Consider the following 14,978-nt stretch of genomic DNA (forward strand, 5'->3'; position numbering starts at 1 on the left):
ATTGAAAGCCTCAGGGAATTTACGCTGGACTGTCGTATACATACTAACATCTTCTCCCCCTAGCAATCATATTTTCTCTCCTTTCCCTCTGGCTAAAAATCATGGCACATTGTGTCTAACATACAGCAAAAAACCTGGTATAAGACAGGACTGCCAAAAAAAAAAAAAAAAAAAAATCTATGAATGTTACCTGTTACAATTTTTCAAAATTTAGATACAACATCACAGGAGCATACTATTTTTTAAATCATGCTTTATTAGGAAAAAATCCCTCTTGATTACATAAATACAGATAATGTGCTCAAGGCATTATCACTTTAGGCACTAACTTGATTTCCAGTCATAATCTGTATGCTCAAGACTAAACAATTCCCCACTTTTAATCATCTTAATAAACAATGAACTGCTAAAGGTGTGAATTTGCATGATGAGTTCAGAGAACAACTACCATGTGTGACATACTTCAAGTAGGATTAAAGTCATAATTGAGAAGATGGCATCCACACTTAATATCCTTAAGTAGCAGCGGGCAATTCTTTGGCAATGCAAGCTATATTATCTCTCATTAACACTGCAAAGCTAAGGCTTTGTAAGACTCTTGCGATTCTTGTGTTCCTAGTATTGTTGCCTATTTTTGACTACTCCTTATCGTCAGTGGTAAGGGTCCTATCCAAATTTGCAATTTGGCCTTTAGATCTCAATCACTGAACCCCCAAAGCTGTTGTTTCACTTCAACAGAAAGATTAATTTTATTTCTTTAGGAGGAAATTCAGCTTGCTTCCCAAGCAGCCATGATGTTTGTATTTACTCAGCCAATAATACAAGTATAAAAATCTTTTTCAGATGTTAACTTAAGCCAGCTGCGGTAAAATGGCTCAATTCTACATTTAGAAGATCTACAGTATCTCTCTACCCAAATGACCTTCTGTTGATAATTCCAAAGATTCTCAGAAGTCCTGCGCAAGTAAAAATCTTCTCTAACTGCACACGCTATTTCACATCAGTTCAAATTGATTTCTTGCTACAGCCTTCAAAAAATTACTACTTAAATAGGCAGCTACATTCAAAGCCAGTTGTTTTCAGTTAATCTACCGAAGTTAATAACATTACAAAACAAACAAACAAAAAGAACAGTAGTTTGGAAATCTTTGAATCAAAATACAGCTTTTTATCTCTGAAGTTCAAATGAGGGTTGTAAGAGAGACGTTCTGTATTAATCTAGGCAGATATAAGCTAACATAGTGTAATTTTTACTTTGACTATACTCACAGGAAAAGGCCATCGTCATCTAATAACCTTTCATCTCATTAAAGAACACAAAAAAACCCCGTCTTCGTACACACACACAGGTTATGAAGTAACTGACCTAAACCAACTGAACTAAACCAAACGTAAAACAGACTTTCAAGAAGACAGCCCGATGCTTCTCATGTTAGGTACGCGCACTCCCACGAGTCACAGGCCGGAACAGCTTCATCGCCGATGCTCTCATAATGCTAAAGAATCCAGCAGGCACAAGAACTTCCGTGACAGCGTACATACGGCAAGTGATATAAACATAATAGTACACATAAAATTTATAAAAAGTACAGACAGCTTTTTGGTTTCACTGATAACACAAGAGAGATTTGATCAATATGTTGTACTTTAATCCAAAAACTAAGATACCAAAAGGCCCCATTTGTATGGGCAAGACATTCTTGGTCACCTCCTTCTCCCCAGCCTCACACATACACATTGAAGGTAGAATTTCAAACACTGAAAGAGCGGCAGCCTATCACTTCACGTGGTACTGGCAAGGACAGAATAGCTTAAAATTCCAGCAGGACAATATAGCTCCAAGACCTCTGTGGAGTGTTTTTAGAGGCTCAAACAAAACGAATCTTGTTTCCTTTCAGTTCAGACAGTAGCCCTAAACTGGAACGATTTAGATAGGACAAACTGAAAATTAAGGACTAAGTTTCATAAACAGATTGTTTAAAGAGAAGTCCATGAAAGACAAACAGGTCTTGCCCAGAACACTGTTTCACAAATGTCCACAAATATAAATAATGTGGAGCTGGGATGAGACCAAGAACAGTGTCCATGTTCAGAAAACTAAAAAGGAAAATGCGCGACATCTGCAAATCAGCCACGTGGAAAAGGTTAAAATACCTCTTTGTCACCCTCTACAACCTAAGTCATCAGTTCCGAAGAGGAAGCCACTGTGTCACTGCCACTGTTTAGCATCCAGCACGCATTCCGAAGATCAACGTTCAACAGTTTTGTAAAAGAAACGTCAAAGAAACCATGTCCTAAGTGCCAAAACCAAAACTTACTGAAGTAAAGCAAATCTGCATAGCAATACTTTCCGAGAACACAGTTCCACCAGGAAAATGCTTTTCTTGGGATGAAAATCCATTTTTAATAAAACATCAAAAAAGTCTTTATCCTTAGATAAAGATCTTCTATTTTCTCATGTCCCTGTCATGTTATCTGCTCAGCAATGATCTTCCACAATTCCTGCAGGAGTGGAAAAAATACATAGAGGTATTTTCTCAGATCAGTAGGTTGCAATTACGAAAAAGTTCAACACGCCCACTTGAAGACAAGTTTTAAGACACACCCTATACCTCCATCTACAGATAGTATCCACCTGTGGATGGATACTAAATCCATCTATGTAATCTCCTAGAACAACCACCAAATTATCTTTGAGACAGAGCAATAGAATTGATTTCTTTATTCTTGTAGCAGGATTTTTTTTAAATAAAAAATCAGTATCATTCAAATAATTTGTTTTAAAATAATTTCATTGGTCTGCATGACCTTCTGCAGCATTTCGACTGATAATTTTGCTCTTTTTCTTAGCCTGTGTTGACAAATGCTTTCAATAATGCTAGTAAAAATACAACTGAAAAAATACTCAATTTACTGAGGAATCAAGGTCTCACAAATGCATGTCTTATACAAACACACACACACTTCTCTATCTATTAGACAATGAAGATAAAAACCAGACCACTTTATTTCTGTAGAATAAATTAGTATATGCTTTGTCTGCTATACAAAAGATTAGTAAGCAGACTATCACATACTCTTCACCATGACATCTTGAATTGTTGCAATATAACACATGATAACTAAAAAACTTAGGCATTTTAAAAATGCATATATTTCAAAGAGCAGTAGCCTTCCGCAAAAAGGCTAAGGAATGAGTTTACACATTCAGGTATAATCCAGGTTACATTTATATACTTGTAAAACTTGTTTTAAAGTTTTGCATGCATGTTTTATGCCTGAAGGTATCAGCATTAAGTAAAATCAATCTCATGAAGTAACCGTGGCCCCCGTAATCTTACTACGCATACACACTGCAGAAGGCACAGCAATAGTACGTTGACTACAGGAACATAATTTCTTGGTAACAGATTTGCAATCCAATACAAGATTTGCAAGTTCTCTAAAAAGATGCGTTAAATTGTATTGTTCTAGAAGCTAGCAAGCTATTAGCTACCCTGCATAATATTAGTAAGAGCAGACAATTGGAAAAAAAAAAAAAAAAAAAAAAGAAAGAGAACCCTAAGTGCTTGGGAGGTAATTAGATAAATAAAAAAATTATATCTGACATGTTTCTGAATAATAGAAGTTTACAGCTAATCAACTTCTTCATAGATATTAGAACATTATTTCCTGAACCCTGAACTGGGAAAGGAATTACTAAAACTATGAAATGAAAGCTCTTTTACAAGCAAATAAATAAGAAGAGATATTGGTCCCATTTTCTAGTCAATAGCAAAAATCGTATCTTACAAAGTAATGGAGATTGTTTCTTTACCTTTGAGGAACTGAGTGCAATCTAAGCACTGTACTGCCAGTGACAGAAAAGGGTACCTTATGTCAGTCTAGTATAGATTATGTAAGCACAAACAAGAATAATTTTAAAACAACACAAAGCTAAAGGCAGATAAATGAAAAGGTAATGTTTATTCTCCTGTTCTTACTTCATGTTAAGTAAACAGCTGAAAAATAATTTGAGATGATTAGCCCAACACATTACATTTATTTTAATGAATGCCACTTACCAACTGCTCAATTCGTTCATAAACGAGAAACTGGCAGAAATCAAGCTTAATGGGCTCTACAGTATATTTCATTTTTCTATCTTGGAGGTTCTCCAAATCATTTAGAGTATTTCTGAAATGACTGTAGGCTTCACATGTAACATCCATATGTCTTAAAGTGAAGTTCAGCCTGGCAAGAGAATATTTAATTTAAAGTGTCTCTCCTGTACTAGCATCTTAAATAGCTATGTAACTGTCCTCAGCTAATGCAAAATGTGGGTCTTCTCAGTGTAATTAACTCATTTTGACAGCCAAAAAAAAGTAACCCCTCAACTACTCCTGAAAAGCAAACAAGACTTATGTTAGCATCAATACACCAGTAACTCTTGGATGAACCTTGCCATTGATTTTAAGGCACTTTGCCGCAACAGAATCATTGGCTTGGCTTCCTGGACAAACACTTTGCAACAAATCATATGAATAGCTATTGCTTACACATCTCCAGAGATTTAAGCAAAGCCTATATATATATTAGTTTATGAATGGACTGCAACACGTGACTACTTAAAAACATTCAAAGATTCCTTGAAGGAAAACACAAGAGAAATTTTTATAGAGGTACTCAAGCTGGGAAATATACACCCTAATTCTAAGCCCCTTCGTTCCACTCTACGACCTAAAAATATATAGCAAATGTTGTCAGGCATTATAGAACACAACAGTTTAGCCACTTATTTATAGAGGTTATCTGCTGCAAGACAAAGGTAGGACAACAAAAGCCGAACTCTTGTGGAAGTCAAATTCTGAACTGCTAAAAATTAAGCACATATAAAAACAAATGCTTGTCCTGAGCATATACTGTAGCCTGTGATCAACTAATACAATGAAAATCAGAAGCCGACCTTCAATCAAATCAGATGTTTCTTCCAAATAAAGAAAGCATGTAAAGTTTTTAGTGCTTCTTATTTTAAGTTCTTGGTAATACTTACCTCTTTTCCAATGCTAGGTAAACTGTGCAAGAATTTCTCAAGTTGCATGTGATTCTATACAGCGTTCTGAACAAGGCATCTGTCAGGTCATCATCATAGAACACTACAAAAAAAAAAAGATTAAGAGCATAAAATATGTATGTTTAAGTGTATTACCTACTGAAGTCTCAGGTATGAAACAACAACAGGCCTTAGTTTGATTATTCTAATCAAACAAGTCACTATTTTAACTAAATCTCAAAGTATATTTTTAATGGCAACAACTGACCCTATAGCAGTATCCACTGCTACTGTCTATGTCAGGCTTTCTTTAAGATTTCTCTCGTATCAATGGGAATCACTTCTGTCAGACAACTTACAAAACTTTAACAAGATTTCTCTCAGCCTGGAAATACCTGATTGCAAAGCTAAAAAAGTCAGGATGTCACAATGTATACGGCCTCATTTCTTACAAAAACACAAAAAAGGCAATAACTAATATACCATTATAACCATATTTCCTTGGAAAGCAGTCTTGCAACACCTTTCAATATCATAACTAAAACCAATTCTCCTTTATTTATATATCAAAACAACAATGGTTTTCCTATACAGATAAGCTAGCCTGTCATTTTTCAGTCTTTCAATTAAGCAAGAAAAAGAGCAGGGGAAAAAAATAAAAAAAAGATATCCAAAGGCACAGCCTCTATGGGCAAGTGCAGCATCTGAAACTGTTTTTCACATTATAGAATATATTAGTCTAGCCACCAATTTATCATTATTTGCACAGGGGTTATCTGATGCCAGACGAAGGTAGGACAAAAAAAAACTCTCCTGAAAGTGAAATTCATCACTGACTTGTGATTATGTTCTTTGAGTAATTTATTTAGTCACAAATAATTACCACGCCAAATGAAAGAAAAAGCTAGTAGTTTTCAACATCTGTTCTCCTATTGCTAACTCAGAATGTAAATACAATTATTTAAAAAAAAAAAATACAGGCAAGAACACTTAAGGCAGAGCTCTGACAAATTAAGTAAGGGCCTGATTAGATTTTAAAAGCAAGCTAGGTATGTCTAAATTATTACTTATAATGATCAAGTGTTTGATTTAAAAGCTTACTGTGTTTATTTTCCTACCATCAGCTGCCATTATCACAGTACAGTGGTCATGCAAATCAGCAATCTCTTCTTCAGACCAGCTATAAGGAGCTTCAGGATCTGTAACAAAGAACATGGCTTTGGTGTACATGATTAAATGTCTCAAATGATTGGTAGCTCTGGAAAAAAGAAACTTCTTAACTCTCGTGGTCATCTGCTACTCCCTAAAGGGAGCACCCCACTGAAGGTAAATCAAAACCTCCCTCTAGTCATTCTCTGAAGTTCCCTGCAGTCCTTTGCTTTCTCTGCATTATGTCCAAGCCTCCCAAGGCTGACTGGCAAGAGTAAGTTTTCTTTGACTTTAGAATTTACAACCAATTACTACCCTGTAGCAAAATCACAGATTTAACTAGATTAAAATAAATACTGTTTTAAATAAAAAAACAAAGGCATCTTCCTATAAGTTTTGATTAAGCTTCCTACTTCATCATGCTTTTTAAAATTTAGACTTTGTTACAATATAGAAACTTTCTCTGAAAAGTCTAAAAAAATACAAAGCCTTTTCAACTGCCAGTATCAAATATTTTCATTAATCAGAATTTTTTGAGGTCCAAGAGAGGCTTTTGAATGCATAAAGGATGTTTCCACTTGCTTAAATAGTTGTTCTATTTTTTAGAAGCATTACATCAAATCCAACTGATGATGTAAAAATCTATAAAGCAGGCTTCATATAACCAAGTGCTACAATTTTGTGTTGACCTTGCAACCACTAGAAAGAAAGTTGTAGTGATCTGCTTTACTGTCATTAATTGCACTTCAAATCTCACTCAAGTTAGTTGCCTTTATTTTGCTAAAAGCAGCAGAACACATTCCCTTGGCAAATATTTTAAATATAACACATTCACCACTACATTTGGAGCAAGTATTTATACATCTTCAAATCATCACCTACCCTCCCTGTCACGTTTTACAGTTTTGTGTTCATGCAGTCATAGAATCATAGAATCGTTAAGGTTGGAAAAGACCCTTAAGATCATCGAGTCCAACCGTTAACCCAGCACTGCCAAGCCCACCACTAAACCATGTCCTCCAGCACCACGTCTACCCGTCCTTTAAATACCTCCAGGGGTGGGGACTCAACCACTTCCCTGGGCAGCCTGTGCCAGTGCCTGACTGCCCTTTCAGGGAAGAAGTTTTTCCTAATATCCAACCTAAACCTCCCCTGGCGCAGCTTGAGGCCGTTCCCTCTCGTCCTATCACTTGTTACTGGGGAGAAGAGACCGACCCCCACCTCGCTACAGCCTCCTTTCAGGCCGTTGTAGACAGCAATAAGGTCTCCCCTCAGCCTTCTCTTCTCCAGGCTAAACAACCCCAGCTCCCTCAGCTGCTCCTCATAAGACTTGTGCTCCAGACCCTTCACCAACTTTGTTGCCCTTCTCTGGCCACGCTCCAGCACCTCCATGTCCCTCTTGTAGTGAGGGCCACAAAACTGAACACAGTACTCGAGGTGCGGCCTCACCAGTGCCGAATACAGGGGCACTGTCACATCCCTGGTCCTGCTCATAAGCCACACAATACCATCACATCAAAATCTGGATTACAATAACTCAAATCCGCATCATTGTGCCTGGATTCCATTGTTACCACATAACAGATGCATCTTGTTTGCATCTCTGGATTCTGACCTAAGTAAAGGACAGCCACCACTTGTCTATTCTCAACCTGTCAGTAAACTCTTCATTACTCATTCACATGGCAACGATGCACCCAAAGACAATCGTGTACTTTCAACTATCTTTCCAGAGGCATGTGTGCTGGAGGACTTCATGAACAATCGAATAAGCACTTCTTGATGGCTCTGAAGGGAAAAAACAAAACAAAACACCAAACCCTACTTGAAAGGACCCATTACAACCACCTACCCGTGCAGAATTCATCTTTCAGCCAGTCCAATTCTTTTATTTTAACTTCCCCTCCTGTGGGTGAAGAAAGATCACATCAGTCACAAATAGCCTTTCAGACAGTACCTAAGCAAAAGTAAAGAGTCAAAATCTGTATTGAAACAAGCAATGATGATATATTATGAGGACATATGAAACAAGTAAAGTTGAACATCAAGTAATTTACTGTACAAAACCAGTTACCCCCTCACAAGAGAACAGGATGAACTTAAGGGTCAGAAAGACAACCTATGTTCTCTTTTACATGTCTCACCTCCAAAATATTTCTCCTTTCCAGAGTTCTACCTCTGCCATTTACACTCTGTTTATGGGACCCTTGGCACCTGGATATCTATGATCCTCCCAAGTACCTCAGTGAAACTCACACAATGGCTGTGTAGGGACTACAGCTGGTCTTAACCGCTGACCAGAGAAAGAGTAAGTATTTTGCTCTTCTCAAAAGGAAGCTGTCCCATTATGGACCACATAGAGATATCTTGCATCTTTCTTTTTAAATGAGTCACTCTTAACCAAGACACAAATCTAATTTTACTTGTGAATATGCTAGGTAGTCAATGACTGTGCCGTTTAATCCTGAAGTAGTTCACCTATAGGCAATTGCGCAAACACTGACTGTATAGCACTTACTTCCGGGCTCCATCAGGTGTTTGTTTAATGCAACATTTTGTTCACACATGGCCAGAAGATCTTCACCAACATCTGGAAAAAAGCAACAACGATATTCAAAATGAGAGTATTCTGCATGGGCTGTGCATGCCCCGACCCCTCAGACTTACACTCTTAAGTTTCTCTCAAGACAACAAGATTAAGGAAAATTCAGAACAACTCTATTCACTGCTGACTGCCTTCCCCAGTATCCTTCTTGCTTTTGTCTTTCAGTACTAAGCTCTGAGCCACCCTTGAAGAAAGAAGTTAGATCCCTATACTTCCCATTTTAATCTAGGCACACTATCTTGAGTTCACAGCCATGTATTTTGCTTTTAAACTCTTGTGCTTAAAAGTAGTACTGCTTTTTCAATCTGTTGAGAAAGTTCTTGTTATTTTTCTATAAACAAACACAACTTTATATACATTAATAAAAAATTATTAACTAAAACTGAACCGATGAGGATGAAAATCCCATGATGAAAGCACTGCTTCATGAAGTTTCATGAAAATATTTAACCGAAAATAACTGCCTTACCTGTGCAATAAACTCTCTTGGCAACTGTTCCCATGATAATGCTTGTAATCCCAGTGCCACCTCCAAGCTCCAGCACTGAGCAACACCTGAACATGTCCCGTTTAAACAGAATGTAATCAGCAAGAAGAAAGGCTGCACGCCAGACCTGTGGATAAGAGAAGCAATTAAAACTGAGTAAATTCTGAAGCACAATCTATGAACAGCAAGATACTACGAGGCAGAATACATACTTGTTTACCGACATCTTCTAAGGGGGTTGCCATGGTATGTTCTGTGAAAATGAAAGTAGAGTAGAAATGATTATCTCAAAATGTTGTTTGTATCAAGTTCCATAGTGGCAAATTTGAAAATCGAGACATGCTTTCCTTTCCAATATAGAACTAAACACTCTTCGTTCTATGTAATAAAGCTAGATAATGACAAAAACCCCACTCTAACTAAGGAGCACTGAGTTTCCCATGGTGTGCTATTGCCCAAATTACTTCTGGAGGAAAAATGGTAAATTTTTAAGATATTTACAATATCACAGTATTATGTTTGTTTTGTTACCTCTTTTCACTTAACAACTGCTGTTCCATTTCTAAAGAAAACCTGTTTTTCTTTTGTTTTACACAAACATATTTATTCCATTTCTCCGTGACTGTAAGACTACTGTTTACCTATTTTAATAACATCACTGCAAGTGCATTCTTGTTCTTCATCTTCAAAAGCATCTTCTTTCCCTTTCATCAGAATTACAGGATACACTCTATCCCTCCAAAGATCCTCCGCTTCTGAATCAGAGGCACTTCGAGGTCTTCTGACCACCTCCAAGTCTCCGTCATCGTCTAGCAGAGCTTCTACTCCTTCACTATTTAATTCTCTTTCTGTTTTTAGATTATTCCTGTCCTTCTCACATAGTCCATCTCCACTTCTGTACTGGTGTTCTCCTTCTGTTGTAGCTTCTCTCACGTGTTTCTCAGATGCTAAATTTTCTGTGTTCCAAAGGAGTTTGAAATATGACAGGAATACTGCAAGAACATAGCAGGGGGGAAAAGTTAAACACCAGGTAAGAACAGAATCTACGCACAACTTCCACATGCATGAAATTTTGGTATGCATTTCATATATTAAAAATCTAGAGGACAAAAAAATCATACAAATAACTTGAAATATAGCTCAATTTGCTACAAAGAAATATTTCTGTTATTAAGTTCTGTCAGTAGAAATAAATGAAGCACTTCCACAGTCTACTGGCTGACTCAGCATCTACTCAGTCACAATGCACACTTTCATCTGATTCAGTAACACTTATTTTAACAATTGGCAGAAGGGATGGTTTCTTACACCCTCCAAAAGATCTTCTGCTAAGACAAGCTCAAATCAAGTTGAAAGAAGAATTAATACAAGTTAGAATTTGTTTCTTTTCGTTAAGATTTAATTCCTATCTTATAAGAAACAAACATGTTCTAGTAAAAAGCAAGTAGAAATTTTTTTATTGTTTTAAAAGTCTTTAGGAATTCAAGCAACTGCAAGCCTTGAAATCAGCTTAATGTGAGTATAAGAAGGAAGAAATAAGCTCATAGGAGACAGCTTGCTGAAGCTGGACATGCTGACACCATTTTTTTTTTTAAAGTCTTCAAACTAAATCTTTGATGAGGTTAAATGAGTAACGCCATTGTTCTCAATAAACCAATCAATTAAAAACGTTTTGCAACCATCATCCAGTGACATCAGCATCTATTAAAAATTTAAGTTATCCAAACATGGACCTTGCAATTTTAATTATAGGAGTCTGTATTGCCTGAATACAACACATGAGGAAGAACAAACATTTGTCCTTCCATCTACAGTCGATCTCAGCCCTACAGCAGTGCTCAGAACGCACTGTGCTTGACTAAACGGGCCAGTCGCGGAATACAGAATCGTGGAATTTGATTCACCTACTCTGGTAGGAAATCAGCGTTTGTAGACATTTTAGGCTGGGTATTATTATTCCAAAATCACACACAACGTGTTGAGCCTTGAGAAAACGATAGCCAAGAATACAACTAGTGAAAAAGGTCAGCAAGATTCTAAGAAGAATGTCTGGGAATTATGTTCATTCACACCAAAGGGGAAGAGATAAAGTGCTTGCCACCATTGCTTTCAACAGTTTCACAATTTATGGAGTTCTATTCCAGTTTCTTTAGAAAGCAAGATATTCAAAGTTGGTCTACTGTAACCTGAGAGAAGTTCTTCTCTAAAGAGACCATTTTCAGCTAGATCTAATAAAATCTTCGTTGCCTATCCTAGCATGAGAAATTTTTCAAGTCACCTACTGTTTGCCTGACAATCAGGTTAAACTGATTCGAATATTTAACAAATTAGAGGATGCCATCAATTAATGAAATGCTTTCATTCTCCAAGTCCATTCTGATCCTCTACACGTTCTATGGCATTTCAAAAGGTGTAAGGTAAAACTCACCCAAAGCGGCAGAGACTAAATCCCCATGAGGTTCCCTAAAAACCAGCAAAGTGACAGTGGTAGACTGTCATCGTATTTGTTAGAGTAAAAGCTGCCATACTACAATCCAATTCTTGTCTTAATAAATAAAGGAATTTCCCAGAACAAGTACATTCAGAGTAGGCAGCACACTCTGTCATTTCATTCTGCTGAAAGGTTCTTTCCATCAAGCAAAATCACAGCAAACAAATGTTGAACAGCATGAAGACACAGCACAGCATTAACCACCTGTTTTTGACTTGATCAGGGCCACCATTGTTATCCGCTTCTTTGTCAAGCCTACTTTCATCATTTTTTACATTGTTACATGCTAGAACAGCTGCAAAAGTTTTTCTTTTTATGTCACAACTGGGTTTGAAAAAACAATTAATGCTTCTGTCACAGCAGGAGCAGTACTTTTCTACAGAACATTTTACCAGCAGCTTCAAGGTCAGTCTCCCTGACAACTTTATACAAACCTACAAGCTGGCAATCAGTCAGAAGCATTTGCCAATTCATTTCCACTACAGCCTTGACTCTTCAAATTATCTAGGCCAGTCAAAACCATTACTATTCTGAGCTTTCTTGTTGCCATTTTTAAACAAAAAAACAAACAAAGCTGTTAGGCTCCTCTGGAATAGATGGTAAATCATCAAAAAAGGATTTTATAAAAACTCATAAATTAATTGCTGATAAATTTTATTTTAAACTTAAGTTAAACTATTTAAAACCCCTGGCTTCTCAATTTTTGTTTGTATGCAAGAAATATCCCAACTTTTTAACATGATACCCAAAGTGCTATATTGAGATTATAGATAAACGAACAAATATATAAATAAAATTAAACCTGCAAGCAAGTTAATTTGGTTTCTTCTCAGAAAGTAATTTAAGATTTCTTTTTTAAGATAGGCTGTCTACAAATTTCACATTAATAGTTTTCATTTCTGTAGTTAATTTCATGAGGAGAATCCAGCTAGCCCTCTTCCTAAACACAGAGTAGGAAGTGATTCTGCTTCTAACGGGAATACGATATGTAATTATTAATATCAACCATACAAAGGAGGATTCAGACATTACAAAGATATGAATACACTTAAAATATAGCTCTATCAGTCTAAACATACATTACCTGGTTGTCCAACTGCATTCAGTCGTACCATGAGACGTCTTTTGTTTGGACAGTGTAAGTGAACATCAGAAAGCACAGTGTCACTTTTAAATATGGGCTTATCCATCTCCTCCTCTGTTACATCTACCATGATGTGCTGGTGAGAGGAACATCTACAGTACCCAAACAGTCTCCTATGAAGCTCTGTCACAAAGTGATATGATACTTGATGCCTGTTAATAGAAGAGTATCAGTTTTGCTCAGCAAGATAACCTCATGACATAGTTTCTGAGAAGACCTCAGGCAAGATATGACCATGCAAGCTCCATCAGGCTCCAGTAAGACAGCAAGTTGCACATCAGGATATTCAACCTAAAACCAAACACAGACAACTTTAAGTGGCATCCTGACACTGTTTGAACATGGCTCCAGCCATATTTTAGAAGACAAAAATCACATTACCCTGTCCAATAAAATTGTAATGATCCAATACTCTCTTTCACAATGCTCCAAAGAATCATCAAATACATTAATTGCGAGTAGCTTACTGGCAGACATCGCATATTTTAGGAAGAGCTACTAATTAGCCTGTGTTAAAAACAGCCTCCCTGAAAAAAACCCAGATGTTATGATGAATGCACAGACTTACAGAAGTCAAGATCTTCAAAGGAACATAAGGCCTTGTCTGCACAACTTCACCATTTTAAGGGAGCTTGTTCTTCATAGGAATCTCTGAATTTTCTCAGAAATGGACACAATTACTGAATGCATTATCATAGGTTAGTCCCTCAAACTTTGTAAAAGGAGTATCTGGCCTTCCTGAAGAAAATTCAGCTCCTTTTATATACCGCCACTAATTAGGCAATTAATGTCTCCTGTCTTTGGTGCTCTTTATTCTTCCCCAGAAAATAAATATGAACACCTGAAATCATTCTCATTACCTAATGTCCAAGGCTGAGTTGCTTCTTGGTCCTAAGGCACAAACAAATAAATTACCTCTTATGAACAGAAAAATAAAGAGAACAATTATTTCGTGAAGGGTATGTGAAACACTGATGAACCATAGATCTGAAAACAAAATTTATGTCTTTAAAAACCGAGATGACAAGCTTCGATCACACACACATACGTATCACCAAGCACTATAGTTAACAGACACCCAGGTCTCACCAGCTACGAGCACCCCTAATACCCATTATGTAAAAACTGTTCATGCCATTTCCTATGTTGCCATTAACATCTTGGGAGATTAAGCTAAATTTTCTATTATCTGCTTGTGTTTGAACGAGACCATAAATACACAGGCTTAAAATGCTTCAAGTTAAACAGACAGCCTTCATCACTTTAGTTACCAACTTCTATTAACTTCTGCAAAGCCTGATCCAGCCTCCAAACCTGCCCTCTGCCAGCAGAAATCTGAGCACCAGCCACCTCCCAACTTGACGCAGAGCAACAAAACGCAGTTTCTCCCCCACCCGCGGAGCAGACAAGCCGCCGCAGCGCTACCGGGCGAACGCTGGGCGCCGTTTCCCGCTCCGGGCAGCGCCCGCAGCCCGGCGCAGCGCCCGCAGCTGCCGGGGAGCCACCGCCGCCTGCTCGGGTAGCGCGGCGCAGGCGGCCGGCAGGCCCCCAGCCCCTCAAGGCCGGGAGGGCTGAGCCGCGGGGCGGGAGGAGCGGCCCTGCGGGGGGGGATGGCTGCGGGGAGCGGCGCAGGCAGGCGCCGAGCCGAGCGCGGCCCCGCGGCCGGGCGACCCCGCCTCTCCCCCGGCCCCCACCTGCCGCCGCAGGCCGCCTCCCGCCGCCATTTCCAGGCGACGGCTCCTTCCGGCGCGCAGCTGACGCCGCGCTCCCGCCCTGCGCCCCGGCGGCCGCCGCGGGGCCGGGCCGAGCCGCCCCGGGCCGAACCCCGCCGGGGCCGAGCCGCCCCGGGCCGAGCCGCGCCGGGCTGCACCCCGCCAGGGCCGAGCCGCCCCGGGCCGAGCCGCCCCGGGCCGAACCCCGCCGGGGCCGAGCCGCCCCGGGCCGAGCCGCCCCGGGCTGCACCCCGCCAGGGCCGAGCCGCCCCGCGCCGAGCCGCCCCGGGCTGAGCGGCCCGGGGCACGAACCGGTCTGCGGAGTCGGTGGAAGAAACACCGGCAGCCAAGTTTAGTC

The 14,978-nt window shown here is 39.0% G+C and overlaps 1 protein-coding gene across 5 annotated transcripts; it reads right to left on the reverse strand.

The window, feature by feature from the left end:
* Positions 1–256: 256 nt before the first annotated feature.
* METTL22 (methyltransferase 22, Kin17 lysine) lies at positions 257–14,629 on the reverse strand. 5 transcript variants are annotated; one of them, XM_082314529.1, is made up of 12 exons: positions 13,769–14,307; positions 13,290–13,435; positions 12,849–13,199; positions 9,915–10,265; positions 9,486–9,526; positions 9,256–9,400; positions 8,700–8,771; positions 8,034–8,087; positions 6,151–6,231; positions 5,033–5,135; positions 4,065–4,233; positions 257–2,502 (listed from the first exon to the last, which is right to left on the reverse strand). In XM_082314529.1, exons 3-12 carry the CDS (start codon positions 12,976–12,978, stop codon positions 2,467–2,469), a joined length of 1,182 nt encoding a protein of 393 aa, XP_082170655.1. In that variant the 5' UTR covers positions 12,979–13,199; positions 13,290–13,435; positions 13,769–14,307; the 3' UTR covers positions 257–2,466. The 5 variants fall into 5 exon arrangements, with proteins under 5 accessions (XP_082170655.1, XP_082170657.1, XP_082170658.1 ...); XM_082314531.1 differs by lacking the exon at positions 13,290–13,435 and having other exon boundaries at positions 13,769–13,825; positions 14,184–14,283; XM_082314532.1 differs by lacking the exons at positions 13,290–13,435; positions 13,769–14,307 and adding an exon at positions 14,603–14,629.
* Between the last annotated feature and the right edge of the window lie 349 nt (positions 14,630–14,978).

This window comes from Platalea leucorodia (assembly GCF_965183815.1).
Source record: "Platalea leucorodia genome assembly, chromosome: 5".
Classification (NCBI taxonomy): domain Eukaryota; kingdom Metazoa; phylum Chordata; class Aves; order Pelecaniformes; family Threskiornithidae; genus Platalea; species Platalea leucorodia.

Coding starts and splice junctions, on each gene's coding strand:
- METTL22 (XM_082314532.1), bottom strand. CDS start 12,978: ATGGTAGATGTAACAGAGGAGGAGATGGATAAGCCCATATTTAAAAGT. Junction 8,772..9,255: donor CAAGAGAGTTTATTGCACAG/GTAAGGCAGTTA, acceptor GCTTTTTTCCAG/ATGTTGGTGAAGATCTTCTG. Junction 2,503..4,064: donor ATGAACGAATTGAGCAGTTG/GTAAGTGGCATT, acceptor CCACTCCTGCAG/GAATTGTGGAAGATCATTGC.